The 15419-nt window shown below is 37.3% G+C and overlaps 2 protein-coding genes across 2 annotated transcripts; both read left to right on the top strand.

Moving 5' to 3' along the window:
* Window positions 1-6406: 6406 nt before the first annotated feature.
* On the top strand, window positions 6407-9256 carry LOC137711465 (ras-related protein RABH1e). The gene is made up of 6 exons (XM_068450715.2): window positions 6407-6640; window positions 6770-6840; window positions 7606-7694; window positions 8082-8193; window positions 8579-8669; window positions 8839-9256. Exons 1-6 carry the CDS (start codon window positions 6524-6526, stop codon window positions 8980-8982), a joined length of 624 nt encoding a protein of 207 aa, XP_068306816.1. The 5' UTR covers window positions 6407-6523; the 3' UTR covers window positions 8983-9256.
* Window positions 9257-12456: 3200 nt separating this feature from the next.
* LOC137730656 (uncharacterized) lies at window positions 12457-13135 on the top strand. Its single transcript, XM_068469631.2, has one exon. It carries the CDS (start codon window positions 12491-12493, stop codon window positions 13049-13051), a length of 561 nt encoding a protein of 186 aa, XP_068325732.2. The 5' UTR covers window positions 12457-12490; the 3' UTR covers window positions 13052-13135.
* The last annotated feature ends 2284 nt before the right edge of the window (window positions 13136-15419 follow it).

Below are 15419 nucleotides of genomic sequence, written 5' to 3' on the forward strand. Positions count from 1 at the left end.
GGGACATCTTTATAACAACCACTACCCTTAATCTTTCCCTTATTGGCAATCATTACTTCAAATGCTTGAGTACCTTCAGCTACTCAACTCCATTTCTTAGCTAATCTAGAGTCCAAGAAATTATGAGTACTTCTTAAATCAAGCAAAATTCCCACTGTTTGGTTCGTCACAAGACCCTCAACTTTCATTGTTTGCATTGATTACTTGGCAGGTGTGCCATAGAATGCACATTTACTTAACTCCATGTGCAACAACTTAGGAGCTACATCACATTTTTCATTGTCAGTCCTTAACTCTTCATCAACTACATCCAACATCAACAGTTGTTTATGGAGACATTTATGACCTCTAACCTATTTTTCTTCACAGAACCAACACTCTCCCATTTCCTTCTTGCACAGAACCTCTTCAGGGGTGAGTTTCTTATAAGGAAAGGTAGGAGTTCTAGGTTGAGGGGTAGGGAGTTAGTGTAACACCGGAGCGTGTGGTTTCAAAATAGTTGCAAGTCTAGGGAGCATTGGTTTGAGTGCATTGAATTTAGCATCAACTTGAAGAGCAATAGAAATAGCATCATGCACAGTAGAAGGCCTTAACAACTTAACATCATACTACAATTCTCATTTTAAACCTCTTAAGAAACAACTTTTAAGCATCACAGGACCAACGTCACCAGATCTAGTTGCAAGTTTACGAAATTCAATAATGTAATCCTTCAGAGTACCTAATTGCTGAAGTTTGAAAAAAGACTCAATACTATCTTTGAATTCAGTGGGACCAAACTCTTGGCAAAAGGCCTTGGTGAACTCCGATCAAGTAGGCGTTGAATGCAAACAATTCCTCCATCGAAACCATTGTAGTGGTTCACCATCCAAATGGACTGATACTGTAACTACCTTCGGTGCTTCGGAATGGCATAGTTGGAAAAATATTGTTCAGCTTTGTAGATCTAGGCCAGTGGATCATTGCCATCACTGAAACAAAGGAAATCCAGTCGTTGTTGCCATTAAGGATGAGGATTAAGGCCTCCCTTATCGCAAGTGTCTCGTCTATGATGGCGAGGTGTCTCAATACTACGAAGATTAACATCATCAGTGAGGATCTAAGAAGGAGTAACTAGAACGGCGGATTATGATAACGGATCTGAAGGTTGCCCCGCCACCCCTCCTCGATACAAACTCGCTTCCGGCGAAATTGCTTGAAGAACGCTTGCAATTTGAGTTCCCACAATGCTGATAAGGAAGCATTGTTGGCGGAAATAGCAGTCTGAATAATCTGAGGTTGGTCAGTGATGGTAGCTTCCACTGTACTTATATGAGAATCCATGGTAGAAAACTTGGAATTGGTGGTGTGGTGGGGCAGACAAGAGGGAAACCAGGATCGGAAGACATCAACCAATGATAAGGATTAACCTCAGATACCCTATCTTAAACTTGCAAGTAGCTTAGAAAATTGGAATGGAATAATGGCAAAATAAGGAGGAAGAGGAAGCTGAGCTCTTGATATTTTTTTGTAATAATATTTTTCAATTCAAATGACCGTCAGTCCCACAAGCTCCATATGAGCCTTTAACACAACTCCACAATTCCACTAGTGCCATTTCGCACTTCTACTAATTATCTAATTAACAACTAAACTCCCATCTTAACCTCTACTAAATGATTAAGCCGATCACTTATTACATTTCATATCACGGTCGAGTGGTGGCGCTTCAGCTGTTGTAAGAACATGATGGCGGAATCGTGTGCTAAAGAGCCACAAGCGATGAGAATGGTGGTTGGGTCATGAGTTAGGTTCTTGCACACATGAAAGGAGCTACTATAGGCCTAGGGGGGCAGTTTTTTTTAGAAAAAAAGTGTATAGTTTTACATCCTAAGTTATCAGCTCTAATTAAGCTACAACTAAAAAAAAAAGGAAAACTAATGAAAAGGGCTTGAAAACTTTGAGTTTTAACGATAAGGACAAAATAAAAGGTAAAGTGAATAGTACCAGTATTGACTTTGTAGTGTTAAAATGAATAGTACTGGAAGCTTTTCGTTAAAATTTCCTTAAAAAAATAGGCAGAGATGGACCAGGTGATGACAACTAAAATAATAATTAATAGTTTTGGATCCCCCGTTTCCTAACCTAGGTCCCTAATGCCCCCAAAACTCATCCCCACCACCACAAAGCAATTTTTTGTTCTCGTCTTCTTCATGTTCTTCTCCTCCCCTTTCAACCAAACTCAATTAAAATTGGGAGTTTCATAATAGTTGGAGTTCAACTAATCAAGTATTGGAATTTGACATAAAAACTTCACTCCACAAAGTGTGTGTGTGTGTGTGTGTGAATTTAACTACTAATTTATAAATTTTTGTTTTGGGCATTACAATTTTGAATTTAACTACGAATTTATAAATTTTTATGAATTCTCTAAATTACATATGAACCCTATAGTATCAATATGTCTGACTTCGCCAACAATGATACTATTTGGAGGAAAACAGAAATGGATGCCCCCATCCATACAGATCTCTGACTTCGTCCCTGCTTGCACCACCACGTGGAGGTTAAGTTTGCTCGGAAGAGGGATGAGTGACTGCGGGAGGAGTATGGATCTAAGAAGGAAATTGAGATATAGTTTTTCTTTTAATGAAGTGACATACATATCCTCAACTAATAGGTGTCAATGGGTTCGCGAGTAGACCGGAATAATCCGTAAAATAAAATAACGGGTGATTAACGAGTCCATCCGTTAATGACCCAACCTATTGAGCATCCACCCAAATATTAATTTTAACGGGTTAAGTTGGGTTAACTGGTTGGGTCGAAAATGTCACCTTTATTCGCAATTACCACACAACCAAATGAGTGAAAAAATGAAACTCAAAAAGTCGACTCATGCGGGAGGTTCCAAAACTTCAAACTGACCCACTATTCGTAAAGAATAGTTTGTTACTTTGTTATTCACTCCAAAAGTGTCTTTAATATAGTTAGGGTTATTATGGTAAGAAGAAGAGTGGTTAAGGGCTTTAACACGAATGTAACAAGGATTGCAAAGATAGGGTTAGGGTTTATGTTATTTCAGATGTTGAATTAATTGAATTATTTATTTATTTTTTATACTAAATTCATTAGTCTTTAACCATAATTGTATAGTAAGATAAAATAGACCCTTCATATTGAGTATTTGAAAGGTGATTTTCACACACTTATTTTAGCTTTTAACACAACCTCTCTTTATTTTTGGCCGTTAAATAGAACAAATGTCACATCCCGGCCCGGGACGGACACTTCCCGAGCCTGCTCCATCACCATAGCATGATATTGTCCACTTTGGGCCCCGACCACGCCCTCACGGTTTTGTTTCTGGGAACTCACACAAGAACTTCTCAATGGGTCACCCATCCTAGGAATGCTCTCGCGCGCTACTCGCTTAACTTTGGAGTTCCCATGGAACCCGAAGCCAGTGAGCTCCCAAAAGGCCTCATGCTAGGTAGGGGTGGGAATATACATATAAGGATCACTCCCCTAGGCGATGTGGGATGTTACAATCCACCCCCCTTAAGGGCCCGACGTCCTCGTCAGCACACCACGGCTAGGGTTAAGCTCTAATACCAAATTGTCACATCCCCGCCCAGGGCGGATCACTTCCCGGGCCCGCTCCACTACCGTAGCATGATATTGTCCGCTTTGGGCCCTGACCACGCTCTCACGGTTTTGTTTCTGGGAACTCACACAAGAACTTCCCAATAGGTCACCCATCCTGGGAATGCTCTCGCGCGCTACTCGCTTAACTTCGGAGTTCCCATGGAACCCGAAGCCAGTGAGCTCCCAAAAAGCCTCGTGCTAGGTAGGGATGGGAATATACATATAAGGATCACTCCCCTGGGCGATGTGGGATGTTACAACAAATCAAACAAAAATAAGAGCCAAAATTAAACTAAAATGTGTAAGGAGTTAAAAAACGTGTGCTTTTATCATTTCCCTAAGTATTTATGTGGAGTATGTAATAACCCTTTGGTCAAGGAAAATGAAATAAACAAGAAGAAATCCAAAAGGAAGCACTAGTAAAACAATTAGGGGCATTTTGATCTAGATGCTTGGTTTTGGAATTTCTTAGACCAAATATCTAAAGCCTTTAGGTTTTAACCATTGGAGAAAGATTTGGTTACTTTACATCCAACTATTGGTGAATGATTGAGTTAGTTTAGGCCTAACCATTAGAGAAGGATTGGGTCAATTTAAAACCTAAATTTTAGGTTTTATCCCAAGAGTTGGAAATAGTCTTAGAGATTTGATCAAACTATTTTTCTATAATTTTAATTAATTTAAAATTACACAAACTATTATTATAATTGTTTTACCTTTTCACCAAAAAGTGTTTTACTTAAAAGTTATTTAATAAAAAAAAAAGTGTTTGGTAAAAAAATAAATTGTCAGCATATATTAAAAGCAATAGCCTTCAAACAACAATTTTTAAAAGCAGTTTGTAGGTTGCTTTGAAAAGCTTTTTCCGTAAACAGTAGAGTGAGCATTTTATGAATATTTTAAATTCCTCATATAGCCTTATTAGTGTTTAAAATGACATTATATATCCTTCTACAAAAAAAAATTCCTTTGGAGAGCAAAGTGATCGGCAATGGCTACTACTATAACCACTGATTTGACACCACCACACTATTATCACCACCATTGTTGCCACCATCGCCGCCGCCACCACAATTGTTACCACCACCATTGCCCCAACACCAAATCCACCACCACTACCCCCACAACAACCACCGCAACCACTTGCATTACCACCACCATCGTTGCCGTTGCCATAATCGTCACCACCACCACCGTCATTGGTTGACGTCACCCCTGATATCATTGTTACCTAGATCTGCATCCTAACCACCACACCCCACCATCACCATCGATGTAGCTACCCTCACCATTACTGCCCCCACCACTACCATAGTCGCCACCACCTACGATTACGACCACCAGCACCACCATTACTACCATCACCACCACCATCGTTGCAACCGCCAACCCAACAATGTCTCTACTGCCACCACCACCATCACTACTACCTCTACACCCCAACCACCACTAGCACTGCTACCTCTACTTTAACCACCATACCCTAATATTGGTGCTACCACACCCTATTATAGGTACCACCATCAGGTAGGATGTGTGTGATGTGTGGATTTTTAGAAAAATTACATTAGCACTCTTCAAATTTTGGACGTCTTTTATTGTCATGTTGGAATGGGCTTAAACCAACCGAACCAAATTGATTAACAATAATTTGATTTGGTTTGGTTTCAATAGTGGAATTAGTCAAATCGAATCAAATTAAACCATTAAATGCTAATTGATTTGGTTATATTTTTTATGTCAAGCCTAACCGTGACCACCCTTCCTATAGACCTTATCGGTAAGAGGAAGAGATGCTGATTAACCTTAAAGGGTTCTGCTAATTTCTCCTTTATTAATTTTGTTTAGTTTTAAAAAATACTAGGTTTGCCACATTATACTGTTAGATTGTTAGATGCTGGGTCTCATTGGTTTTTCAAAAGCTTAGCTTAATTTACAAAGCAGCATTCAAGCTTATTGCTCCTTTCCGATGTTGGATCTTAATTTGAGATCCTACTTGCATGGACAACGTCGTGTTTGCACGTTGCGAGTCTTTGCGACTCGTTCAAGCACATGCACACATGCGGTTTGGTGTAAAATATACATCACCTTTTCAATTTGAGCTAAAGAAATTGAAGGCATATGCACGAAAAGGCCAACATTTTGTTGGCATTTCTTTAGACTTTAGTGCCGATATGTGAATAGTCCGGTGCCACCCCATTTGAGTTGGTGAATCTTCATTGCTTTTTCAATGCAGGTGAAAGGGGAAGTGGGACGTCATCACAAAATCTCACTTCAATAATACAACAACAGACGCTTAATCACACATGCTCTATCTTTTTTATTTTCAAGCTCACCAAACCTTTTTTCTGGTCCCACATTCTCTCTTGACCGTAGTTTGACCATTGAACAGAAAAATCTCTTCTCGAGTAGAGATAAACAATGTATCATTTGGAAATGTCGAATATACACAATTCTAAATGAAGTAGAATTTGAAATGCATTTAAGATAAAAAAATTTCTTACATAACTAAAACAAGAGGCATGACACACTCAAATGATTAATTATTAGTCGCATGGTTGCAAGAACGTTTACGTTACACCCAATATCGCGTGTTCACAAGAGTCTTTGGAGTGGTTAACAGTCATCGAGTGGTGATGGGTAGGTACGTAAATTTAAGAAGAGATGAGGGGCAAATTCGGGCAGTAAACAAAATATCAAAGATTTCTGACTTTTGCCGGTTTCGTCGTGGTTGGCGGTTTCCCCTCGCCCCCTATATAAACACGTTCAACTCAAAAAATCATAAAAAAACATAACGCAGAGTCAATGTTTTGGATTCAGATCCAAAAAAGCAGTCGGAAGAAAACGAAAACGAATTGAGGGAGCTGAAACAAAATTAATCAAATCAATCTTGAAAATGGCGACGGTATCCCCTCTGGCCAAATACAAGCTCGTCTTCCTCGGCGATCAGTCCGTCGGCAAAACCAGCATCATCACCCGCTTCATGTACGACAAATTCGACACCACTTATCAGGTCAATTCCCAATTTTTCAGTTTTCCAATTTGTTCGTCTTCGTCTCAATCGATCGATCGATCGATCAGTTTTTTATTTATTTATTTTTTTTTTATATTTTGGTGCAATGTTGTTTTTATTTGCTTGCAGGCTACGATTGGAATCGATTTTCTGTCAAAAACGATGTACCTTGAAGATCGGACAGTTCGTTTGCAGCTCTGGTACAGATTCCTGTGTAATTTACGGTTGATTTTGGAATTAAGATTGTGATTTATGGGTTGATTAAATAAATGATTATTTAGTTAATTAGGGGGACGTTGATTGTAATCAAAATAATGTACATGTCAATTTGTTTGAGGCTGATCCGATTGTTTGTTGATTGCGATGTGATTGCGTGCCATCCATACATACACATTACGATACGAATAATTGTGTCTTTGTAGTGTTTTAATTTGTTTATAAGAGTAATTTTGATGTATTGGATGTTGCTCTGCTTGAGGGAGAGATAGGGTGGATGTGGCATGTATCCTAAAATACGTATATTAAGCTCGGATCCGATGGGGATGACAATGGTTAAGATCTTGATTGTACTGCATCATTTGGAGCCAAATAAGTGAATGGAAACCGTGTTAAGAATGACACAAGCCCCCATTTGTAACGAATTAGTGCTTTCTTCAAAATTAGATGTTTGTTTTTTCATTTATACCGCCGTCCAGTTGTAATGTTTTGTTTCCTGCATACCTGATAAGACCTGATCATAGTGGTTTTTGTTGCTTGACTCTAAATGTGTAGGTACGTCTAAGTTGACAAGCAAATATATTGTCCTATTTCGTGTTTCTTTCTATGAGTATTTGGTGAAGAAAATGTTAGGGCTTGTTAATGTAACTCACTCGTTGCTTTGTTAGTTTGTGTTTGTTTACATGATGTACATAATATGTTTGTTTAGGGTCTTTATTTTTCTGAACCATGGTATTGTTACTTTACAGGGATACTGCAGGGCAAGAAAGATTTAGGAGTCTGATTCCAAGCTATATCAGGGATTCTTCTGTTGCTGTAATCGTCTATGATGTAGCCAGTGAGTATTGATCAAGAGAAGTTGGGTTTTTTAGAATCATATGGTCAATTCAAAAGTTTCCTCTTTCAATCTGAATTCAGTTTCACCCGGAAAACTATAGAGCTCGTTTGTCATGGCCGAGCCTCTTAGTTGGTAAACACTAAACAATTTTGTTTCGGTGTTAAAAAAAATTGGATGGTTGGAAATCAGATACACAGAAAAACCAACTTTCTTTCCTTCTGCCTCTGTTCGGTTGCACATCCATGTATGTGGGCACTCTTGTCTCGTTGCACAGCCCTTACAACATGGAGCATTAAACTCGTTGATCAATTCATCATTTACCCTTACTTTCTACTCCTCATACAAACATTTTGTTTTCTAAACTCCTGGTTGAACCGTCACATGCAGATAGGCAGTCATTTCTGAACACCAATAAGTGGATCGAGGAAGTACGGACAGAACGGGGGACTGATGTCATCATCGTGCTTGTGGGGAACAAGACTGATCTCGTTGATAAAAGGTGAGGGCTAAAATTATTCCCTTCCCCTTCATTTTGCAAACAGTAATGTTGTACTTATGCTGATTAAACAATTTTAGTTTCAGTCCATCTTAAGCACTTGGACATATGTACAGAACCAAAACCTACACGGTCCATATAGGAGTTTCTTCTGCAAGTGAACCATTACCATTCAATCTTTCTAAGGCGATAAGAAATCTAGGCCACCATTTGATGTTGTATTTTGAATACAATACAATTCTTGCTTTATTACAATGCATATGGAATAGACTTATGGAGTGATTTGTTGAGTTTATCCAGTCACTTAAACAATACTAAGTAGTTCGTTTGTTTTAATTTATTAAATTTTCAAAATTGTTCTGACTATATGGTTTTGTTGATCGAACAGGCAAGTCTCGATAGAGGAAGGAGATTCAAAATCTCGTGAGTTCGGAGTCATGTTCATTGAAACTAGTGCAAAAGCAGGATTTAACATCAAGGTAAAGATAAATAAATTACTGATCAATTTTATTTGAGGTATATTTCCCAGGAGGATTTTTATACTACATTGACATGATAATTGTCTTAACTTATTTAGCCTGATACAAGTATTCTTGGTTTCCCACATTTTTGTTTGACTACTACAATTGCAAAATTGCAAAATTGCAGCCTCTGTTCCGTAAAATTGCGGCGGCATTGCCAGGGATGGAAACCCTTTCTTCCACAAAACAGGAAGACATGGTCGATGTAAATCTAAGGGCGACTGTTAACTCATCCCAAACAGAGCAGCAAGGGGGAGGCTGTGCGTGCTAGGCGGCCATTCATTTATTCGAAGGAAAAAGAGAAAGCAAGTAGCATAATCAAAATCCAGCCAACGTGGTGATCAAGCAACAGATGTATTTACAGCAGTGTGAAGTGGCGTCGATGCTTTCTGTTCCGTCATGTATCAGGCGGTTTTCTAAGTGTTCATAGGAAACTAGAGGTAGCAATTCTTCTGTTCTAACCTACTTAGTATATGAGAGCTTGGATTGTTTGTTATATTTCCTACAACATATATTTTTTCTTGCAGTATATGCGAATTGCGAAATGCTCCCTGTCTGTTTTGGAGCAGAAATATCGAGAGATTAAGAAAAGGAAATCGTCTATAAGCATGCCAAAACCCCGTGTCAAATTGCGGTTTTTGAAAAGATATATTGAAAGTGAAACTATTGTTCTAATAAATTACGCCATTTTTTTTCAATGGTACGAACTACTCGATAGTAGAAATGAGCGATCATGAATGAATGAATTGAGGAAATACTATTTTGTCTTGCCAATTTTATGGATAAAAAGCTAGACTACTCAGTAGTCCGGACTACTAAAGAGAAACTCTAAATTAAAAGACTGATCATACAGTTGACTTGGCAATATCTTTGATAGGGATATATGGTGCAACGTGTTTAACTAAGGACAAATTAAACATAGAAATTGTAGAAATGGAAAGTCTCTTTAAACCTCAGGATTCAAAGAAATAGTTGTCACTCACTGTTCGAACTTCATTTAACGGTAAATCGTCATTTAACTTTTTTGTTGTATTTTTTCATCTACCATTGAATTAAGATCGAATAGTGGGTAACCACAATTTCTTTAAACCTTAGACTCTAGGAGAACATAACTTAGAAAAGGAAAACCTAGATTTATCAGAAGGAAAAAAAAAAAAAAAAAAAAAAAAGAAGAAGAAGAAGAAGAATGGTTGCGGTCAAGAATAGTTAATGAATTGGCTTAATCACATCTACATTCTTGAAATTCAATTCGAGCCTCACTTAACTATTTGAAATTCAAATTGTCACTTCATTCTCTTGAAATCTAAATTTGTGTCTCATATTATCCTCCACCGTCAGAATCCATTAATAGATACGTCAAAATTGTTTATGTGGCAAAAATAGGAACTATTGTCAGTAAGATATGTGCCACAGAAGTGCAATGTAGTTGTAAAAGGGCGGTTGGGAGAAATTAGCATCACCGATGACCTTTCTCCATGGCATAGACGAAACCAATGCCATCATTGTTGGAAAATCAGCCGAAGAAATATTTGGAATACATGTGAAGAATTATTTATCGACAAAGGTTTTTATGACCAAAATGAATTACCACAAGAAATGCTCCGAGCAAAAGATCGTCAAATTTTTTCAACTCAAACTTAAAAATGACACGAGCTGAAATGACCTACTCATCCAAGCTGTTTTCAAGGATCAAGCACAAACTCGCCCTTCAAATTAATCTCTCTCTTCATCTTCTTGAATGAATAGTCTCTCAACAGGGAACCTTGTCCTATAAACGTTGCATAGTAAACTGTTCGTTTGACTAAAGATATAGTTGGTGTGGTTTGGCTTATACAAGCCAAAGGAGATTTGCCAGACTTGAGCCACATGCTCAGTTGGTCAAAAGTGATTCAATTTTGATAAATGATGAAGTGCTTTTCTTTGATAGTCTAGTTTGGTATTGCTGTGCTTTGAAAGAAAGTTCATTATGCTGTGATGTGAGAATAAGTAGCTGTGAAATAAAGCAGCAGAGTGTTTGGTAAACGTTTTTGTAAAAGTGCTTTTGAAAAAAATAAGCAGTATTATAGTGTTTGGTAAACTTTTATGTAAAATAGATGTGAAAAAGCTGGTTTTTCAAAGCTGGGTTTTGCAGCTTCTTGTTTTTGGCTTTTTTTTCACCCAAAACTGTGAAAAAAAGCTGAAGCTGAATGTTTACCAAACACAAAAACAGCTCCTAACTTTTTTTGATACCAGCTTTTTTCAGAATCACCTCAGTACCAAACCAGACCTTAGTGTGCTTGATAAATGATTGAGGGCTGGGAAATTGGTTTTTGCTTGTGCTTTTCTTAGGCGTCTATTAAATTGGATGTTTGGTTGGTTATTTTGAGGCTTTTCACGTAACTTTCGATACCTAATACAAAATCTAAAGAACCCAAGTTCAATTTGTCAATTTCTTTTTATGGCTACAAATGAAATTTGGCATAGTTAAATAATCAAAAAGTTGCCTTCATTTGATAGGTATCATATGTCATCCAGTTTATTCGTATGCAAAAATTAAAGCTTAAGAGCTAGTTTGTTAACCAATTAGATTGGTATCATATGTGGTCTGATGACCAATGAAGAAAAGGCGGAGGATGGATGGTGAAAGCAGGGTGGCCAACACCACAATTAAATACTAATCAGTTAGAAAATCAGGTATGGCGCCTATGTGGGCCTAGACAAAAAAGGTGTCTTGTTTTTTTTAATTGACTTTGAGTCTTGACTCACTCTCTCTCAGACAAAAAAAGAAAAAAGAAAAAAAAACCAAGAATGTGATGTGTTCATCTCTCTTTGTTACGGTTATTTGATGTTGTCAATAAATTATAGTACTTTATAACTTAATTATATTATGCCAGTTATGTTTCCCCATTACTAGTATAGTTTTTATTTATTTATTTATTTGTTTTAAGTATAAATATGCACTTATTTATATGTCATATAATAAATTTAATTAAGATAAAAAAAATAAAGAAACAAAATAAAATAAAAAACCCTAGGCCACCAGTTAGGACCTTACCCAACGCTCGATAACATCCTAGCAATGTTTAAAACATAGGTGTGAATGGAATATGTATGGAAATCAAACACAAAATGTCTCGATTATGCTCCCTTGGCTGATTTCCCCATCCCCCTTTAGGTTATTTTCCTTCAAATGGCATAAACCCCATGACTGAATGTTATAACCCGCAACTCTTAAGTTGAATAAATTTTCCGAAAGCCAGATTACGTTTGACTTCCGAGTAAGGGGTCCATGTCCCACGCCCGTAGGCCGCCTATCGTAACCGCGCTTAATAGGGCTCGAGTCTCCCAACCTGCTAACCGAACAAGATGAAATAGGCTAAAAGAGACTCCTCTAACACTATCAATTTGAATTTCTTAAATCTCCTAACATATCATATATATTGATAAGTAAATATGGATGTAGATGAATTTATAAAAAAAACAAATGAAATGGGTTAAATTAATCCTTGCGATGTAATGAAAACAATCCTTTTGATAAGCATGCATCACTTTTGGTTATGTTGTAGTTTCTAGAAATGAGTTGGTTAATTAAACTAGAATAGGTTAGGTGGTTTGCATCCAATGCGTTATTGGTTAGTATGTAAGGGAGAAAGCAAAAACTAAAGGAACATAAAACTAAACACGTCAAAAGAAATAGGTTTCTTTACCTATAAATATGATCTCCACTCATCCATTGCTTAAATCAGACAAATAATTTGTAATCACTTTAGCATCAATTTAAGAAACATACACCTTGAGCAATGGACTCCTCAATCGGATATGTAACTTTCATTGCATCTTTGCTCTTATGTCTCTCATCGTCTCCAACATCAATTGCAAATGCAACAGCGTCTTCATTAATTAGTATTGTTTGCAAGCAAACCCAAGACCGATTCGGCTACAACTACAATCAATGCGTAAAATCTCTTTGGAAAGATATTCCAACTCGATCAACATCTAATCTCAAGGATCTTGATACAACCATTGTTAAATTAGCACTAACAAATGCACAACAAAGCAAAGCTTTCTTTGTCAATGCGCTCAACACCACCGGCAAAGGTATTGTTAAGGGCTTTGAAGCAATAAAACAATGTGCAGATTCATATGATTTTGCGGTAGACGGTTTCGCTTTCTCAGTGCGAGGGATCAAAGATAATGACAAATCGGTATCCCAAATACTCACACAAGTACAAGACGAAATTGTTCGTTGCGAAAAAGCATTGAGCTCTGTCGAAATTGAACTTCCTGATTTAGTATCTTCGACAAACTTTTTGACCACGTTATGTAGGGATGTCGCATTCCTTATTACTTCCCAGTTATGAAATATCTAGAAAAGATACGTGAATAATGTATTAAATTTAATATGTATTACTTACATGCTAAATAATAAACATACAACTACTATATATTTAATTTGTAAAAGAAAAGAAAAGAACGAAAAATGATTGTGAGAAAACAAAAAGCTATTCTAATGTTGAATCCTTCTGTGTTGCTCTTTTGGCTGTCCATATTGCACATACACCCAGATATACTACACACGGAAATCTTAAGAACACAGAATGCTATGCATCTTTAATCTTGACAACATCAGTGGAAACTTTCAAACTATAATTCTTTGTTGATTATTCGAATTTGAAAATATGAAGAAGAAAAAAACACAAGACAATGTGCATATATAACCATGATAGCATTTCAAATGACCGCAACGCATTGAGGACAAGGAGTCACATTGATACTGATACAATTACACTTTTGAGTGTTGAGGATTTGATTTTCTTTTTCTTCGTTTTTCTACTGCTTTCAGTTATCCATGATTTTTGGGTACACAATCATACGAAGAAAATGCCAATTGGCAAGAAACAGATGTAAAGTCTGGTCCCGTCGATCACCCTTCCCTTGATATGATACACGGGTCAAGGGGAAGACTCGAGTACAGGGACGAAGTTGGCTCGCTCATTGAATTGTCGCGGTGTTGCGGCTATCTCGACCTCCATCTCTATCCGTGCAAGAAAGAAACAGAATTTGTTTAGGAAGTGGGAATTTCAACAACTCAAAGAAAAGGACCGTGCTCCACCACACCACTTCCAACTCAAGGCACGACTAACTCTCCTAGAAGCAAAGGGCATCTTCAGTTCAACATTGTCATACAAAACGAAGGAGGCACCACTAATGGAGTTACACATATGAGTGTCTTTAGTGGAACAAATCTTACTTTTTGAGCGTTGTACAGTTTTAGAAGAAAAGACCATAACTTCAAAAACAATCCTTGAGAATGACGTACTAATATCCCCAATTTTTGTCATCTATAACATGAATGTAAATAAAACTCCCTAACTATGGCATACTAGCATCTAGGGGTGAATTTTTTTTTGCCAAATTACTGTATCAACCGAATTGCCAACCGTACAATACTGATTTTGTGCCAATCGGTAATGGCACTGTATTATACCGAACCGAAATTTTTTTGATAACGTATTGGTATTCGATATCATTACAATATTACCATGCCATGCTGAAACATATAAATATATATATATAATATTTAAATAGTAATGTATATAATATTTCAGTATTAGAAAGAAAAAAATAAAAAATAAAAAATAAAAAAATAAAAATCCTTTAGATGCCTCTCACTACCACCTAAATCAACCACTACCCACCTACCAAATCCCCAACAACACCCCAATCCCACCCTTCTGAATATAAACTTGGGGAGCACTCAGAGCAGTATGTGAACCCAAAAAAGTAAATAACCCACAGCACCCCAAGCCCGCCTTCAAAATCCCACCCTTCTGAATTGGCTTGAAGGAGAAGACGTATGGGACTTGAATTGGGTTGAAGATAAAAAATCAAATTGTGGTCCAAAAAAGTGGTCCAAAACAAAGTGATAATTTACCATTACCACACCATATCAACCAAACTATTTGGTATATCGAAATTTGATATATCGAAAATTTGGCACGATAATGATAATCAATTTTGCCATACCAAAAATTTGATATGGTAATTGGTACAAGGGTTTTGGTACTGTAACCGTACCGAAACCATTCCGGCTACCATCCCAATTTTAGTCATGTAATATAAAAATGTAAATAGCACTCCCTAACCAAGGTATTTCGGCATCCTCACTTTGTCATGTAATATATGTATATATACGCTACACTTTGGCACATTTTTTAACACTTCCCATACGTTTACGCCTTGTTTGGTACACCGTATAACACACCGGATAAGATTAATTATACAGTATCAGATGTTTGGTGTCCTCATGTATTAATTAGTCAGCCGACTAAATACTTCGGCCCAACCTATTCTACACGGCTGACATCCGCTTAACTATCCTTTCCAAAACCATGGTATTATTTAGTCGGGTTGAAAACATGGCTCTCTCACTCTCTCCAACTCCCAGGTTCTCCTTCGAATCCCAGGTTCTCCTTCTTTGTCTTCTCCTCCTTCTACTTCTCTCATCTGAACCCAGGTTCTTCTTCTTTGTCTTTTTCCTGCTTCTTCTCTCTCATCTGAATCCCAAGTCCTCCTTCTTCTTCTCTCTGTTCCGCCCTCCACCTCCTATTTTTCTTCTTCTTCTCTCTATGTTCTGCCATCCTCTTATTTTTCTTCTTCGAGATCCGAAAAAAAAAATAAATAAATTTGATCTATGTGTTGAAAATTGCAAAGATCCTAAATTGGGTA

This window comes from Pyrus communis, chromosome 15 (genome assembly GCF_041283825.1).
Source record: "Pyrus communis isolate YQ-2024b chromosome 15, ASM4128382v1, whole genome shotgun sequence".
NCBI classification, from domain to species: Eukaryota; Viridiplantae; Streptophyta; class Magnoliopsida; order Rosales; family Rosaceae; genus Pyrus; species Pyrus communis.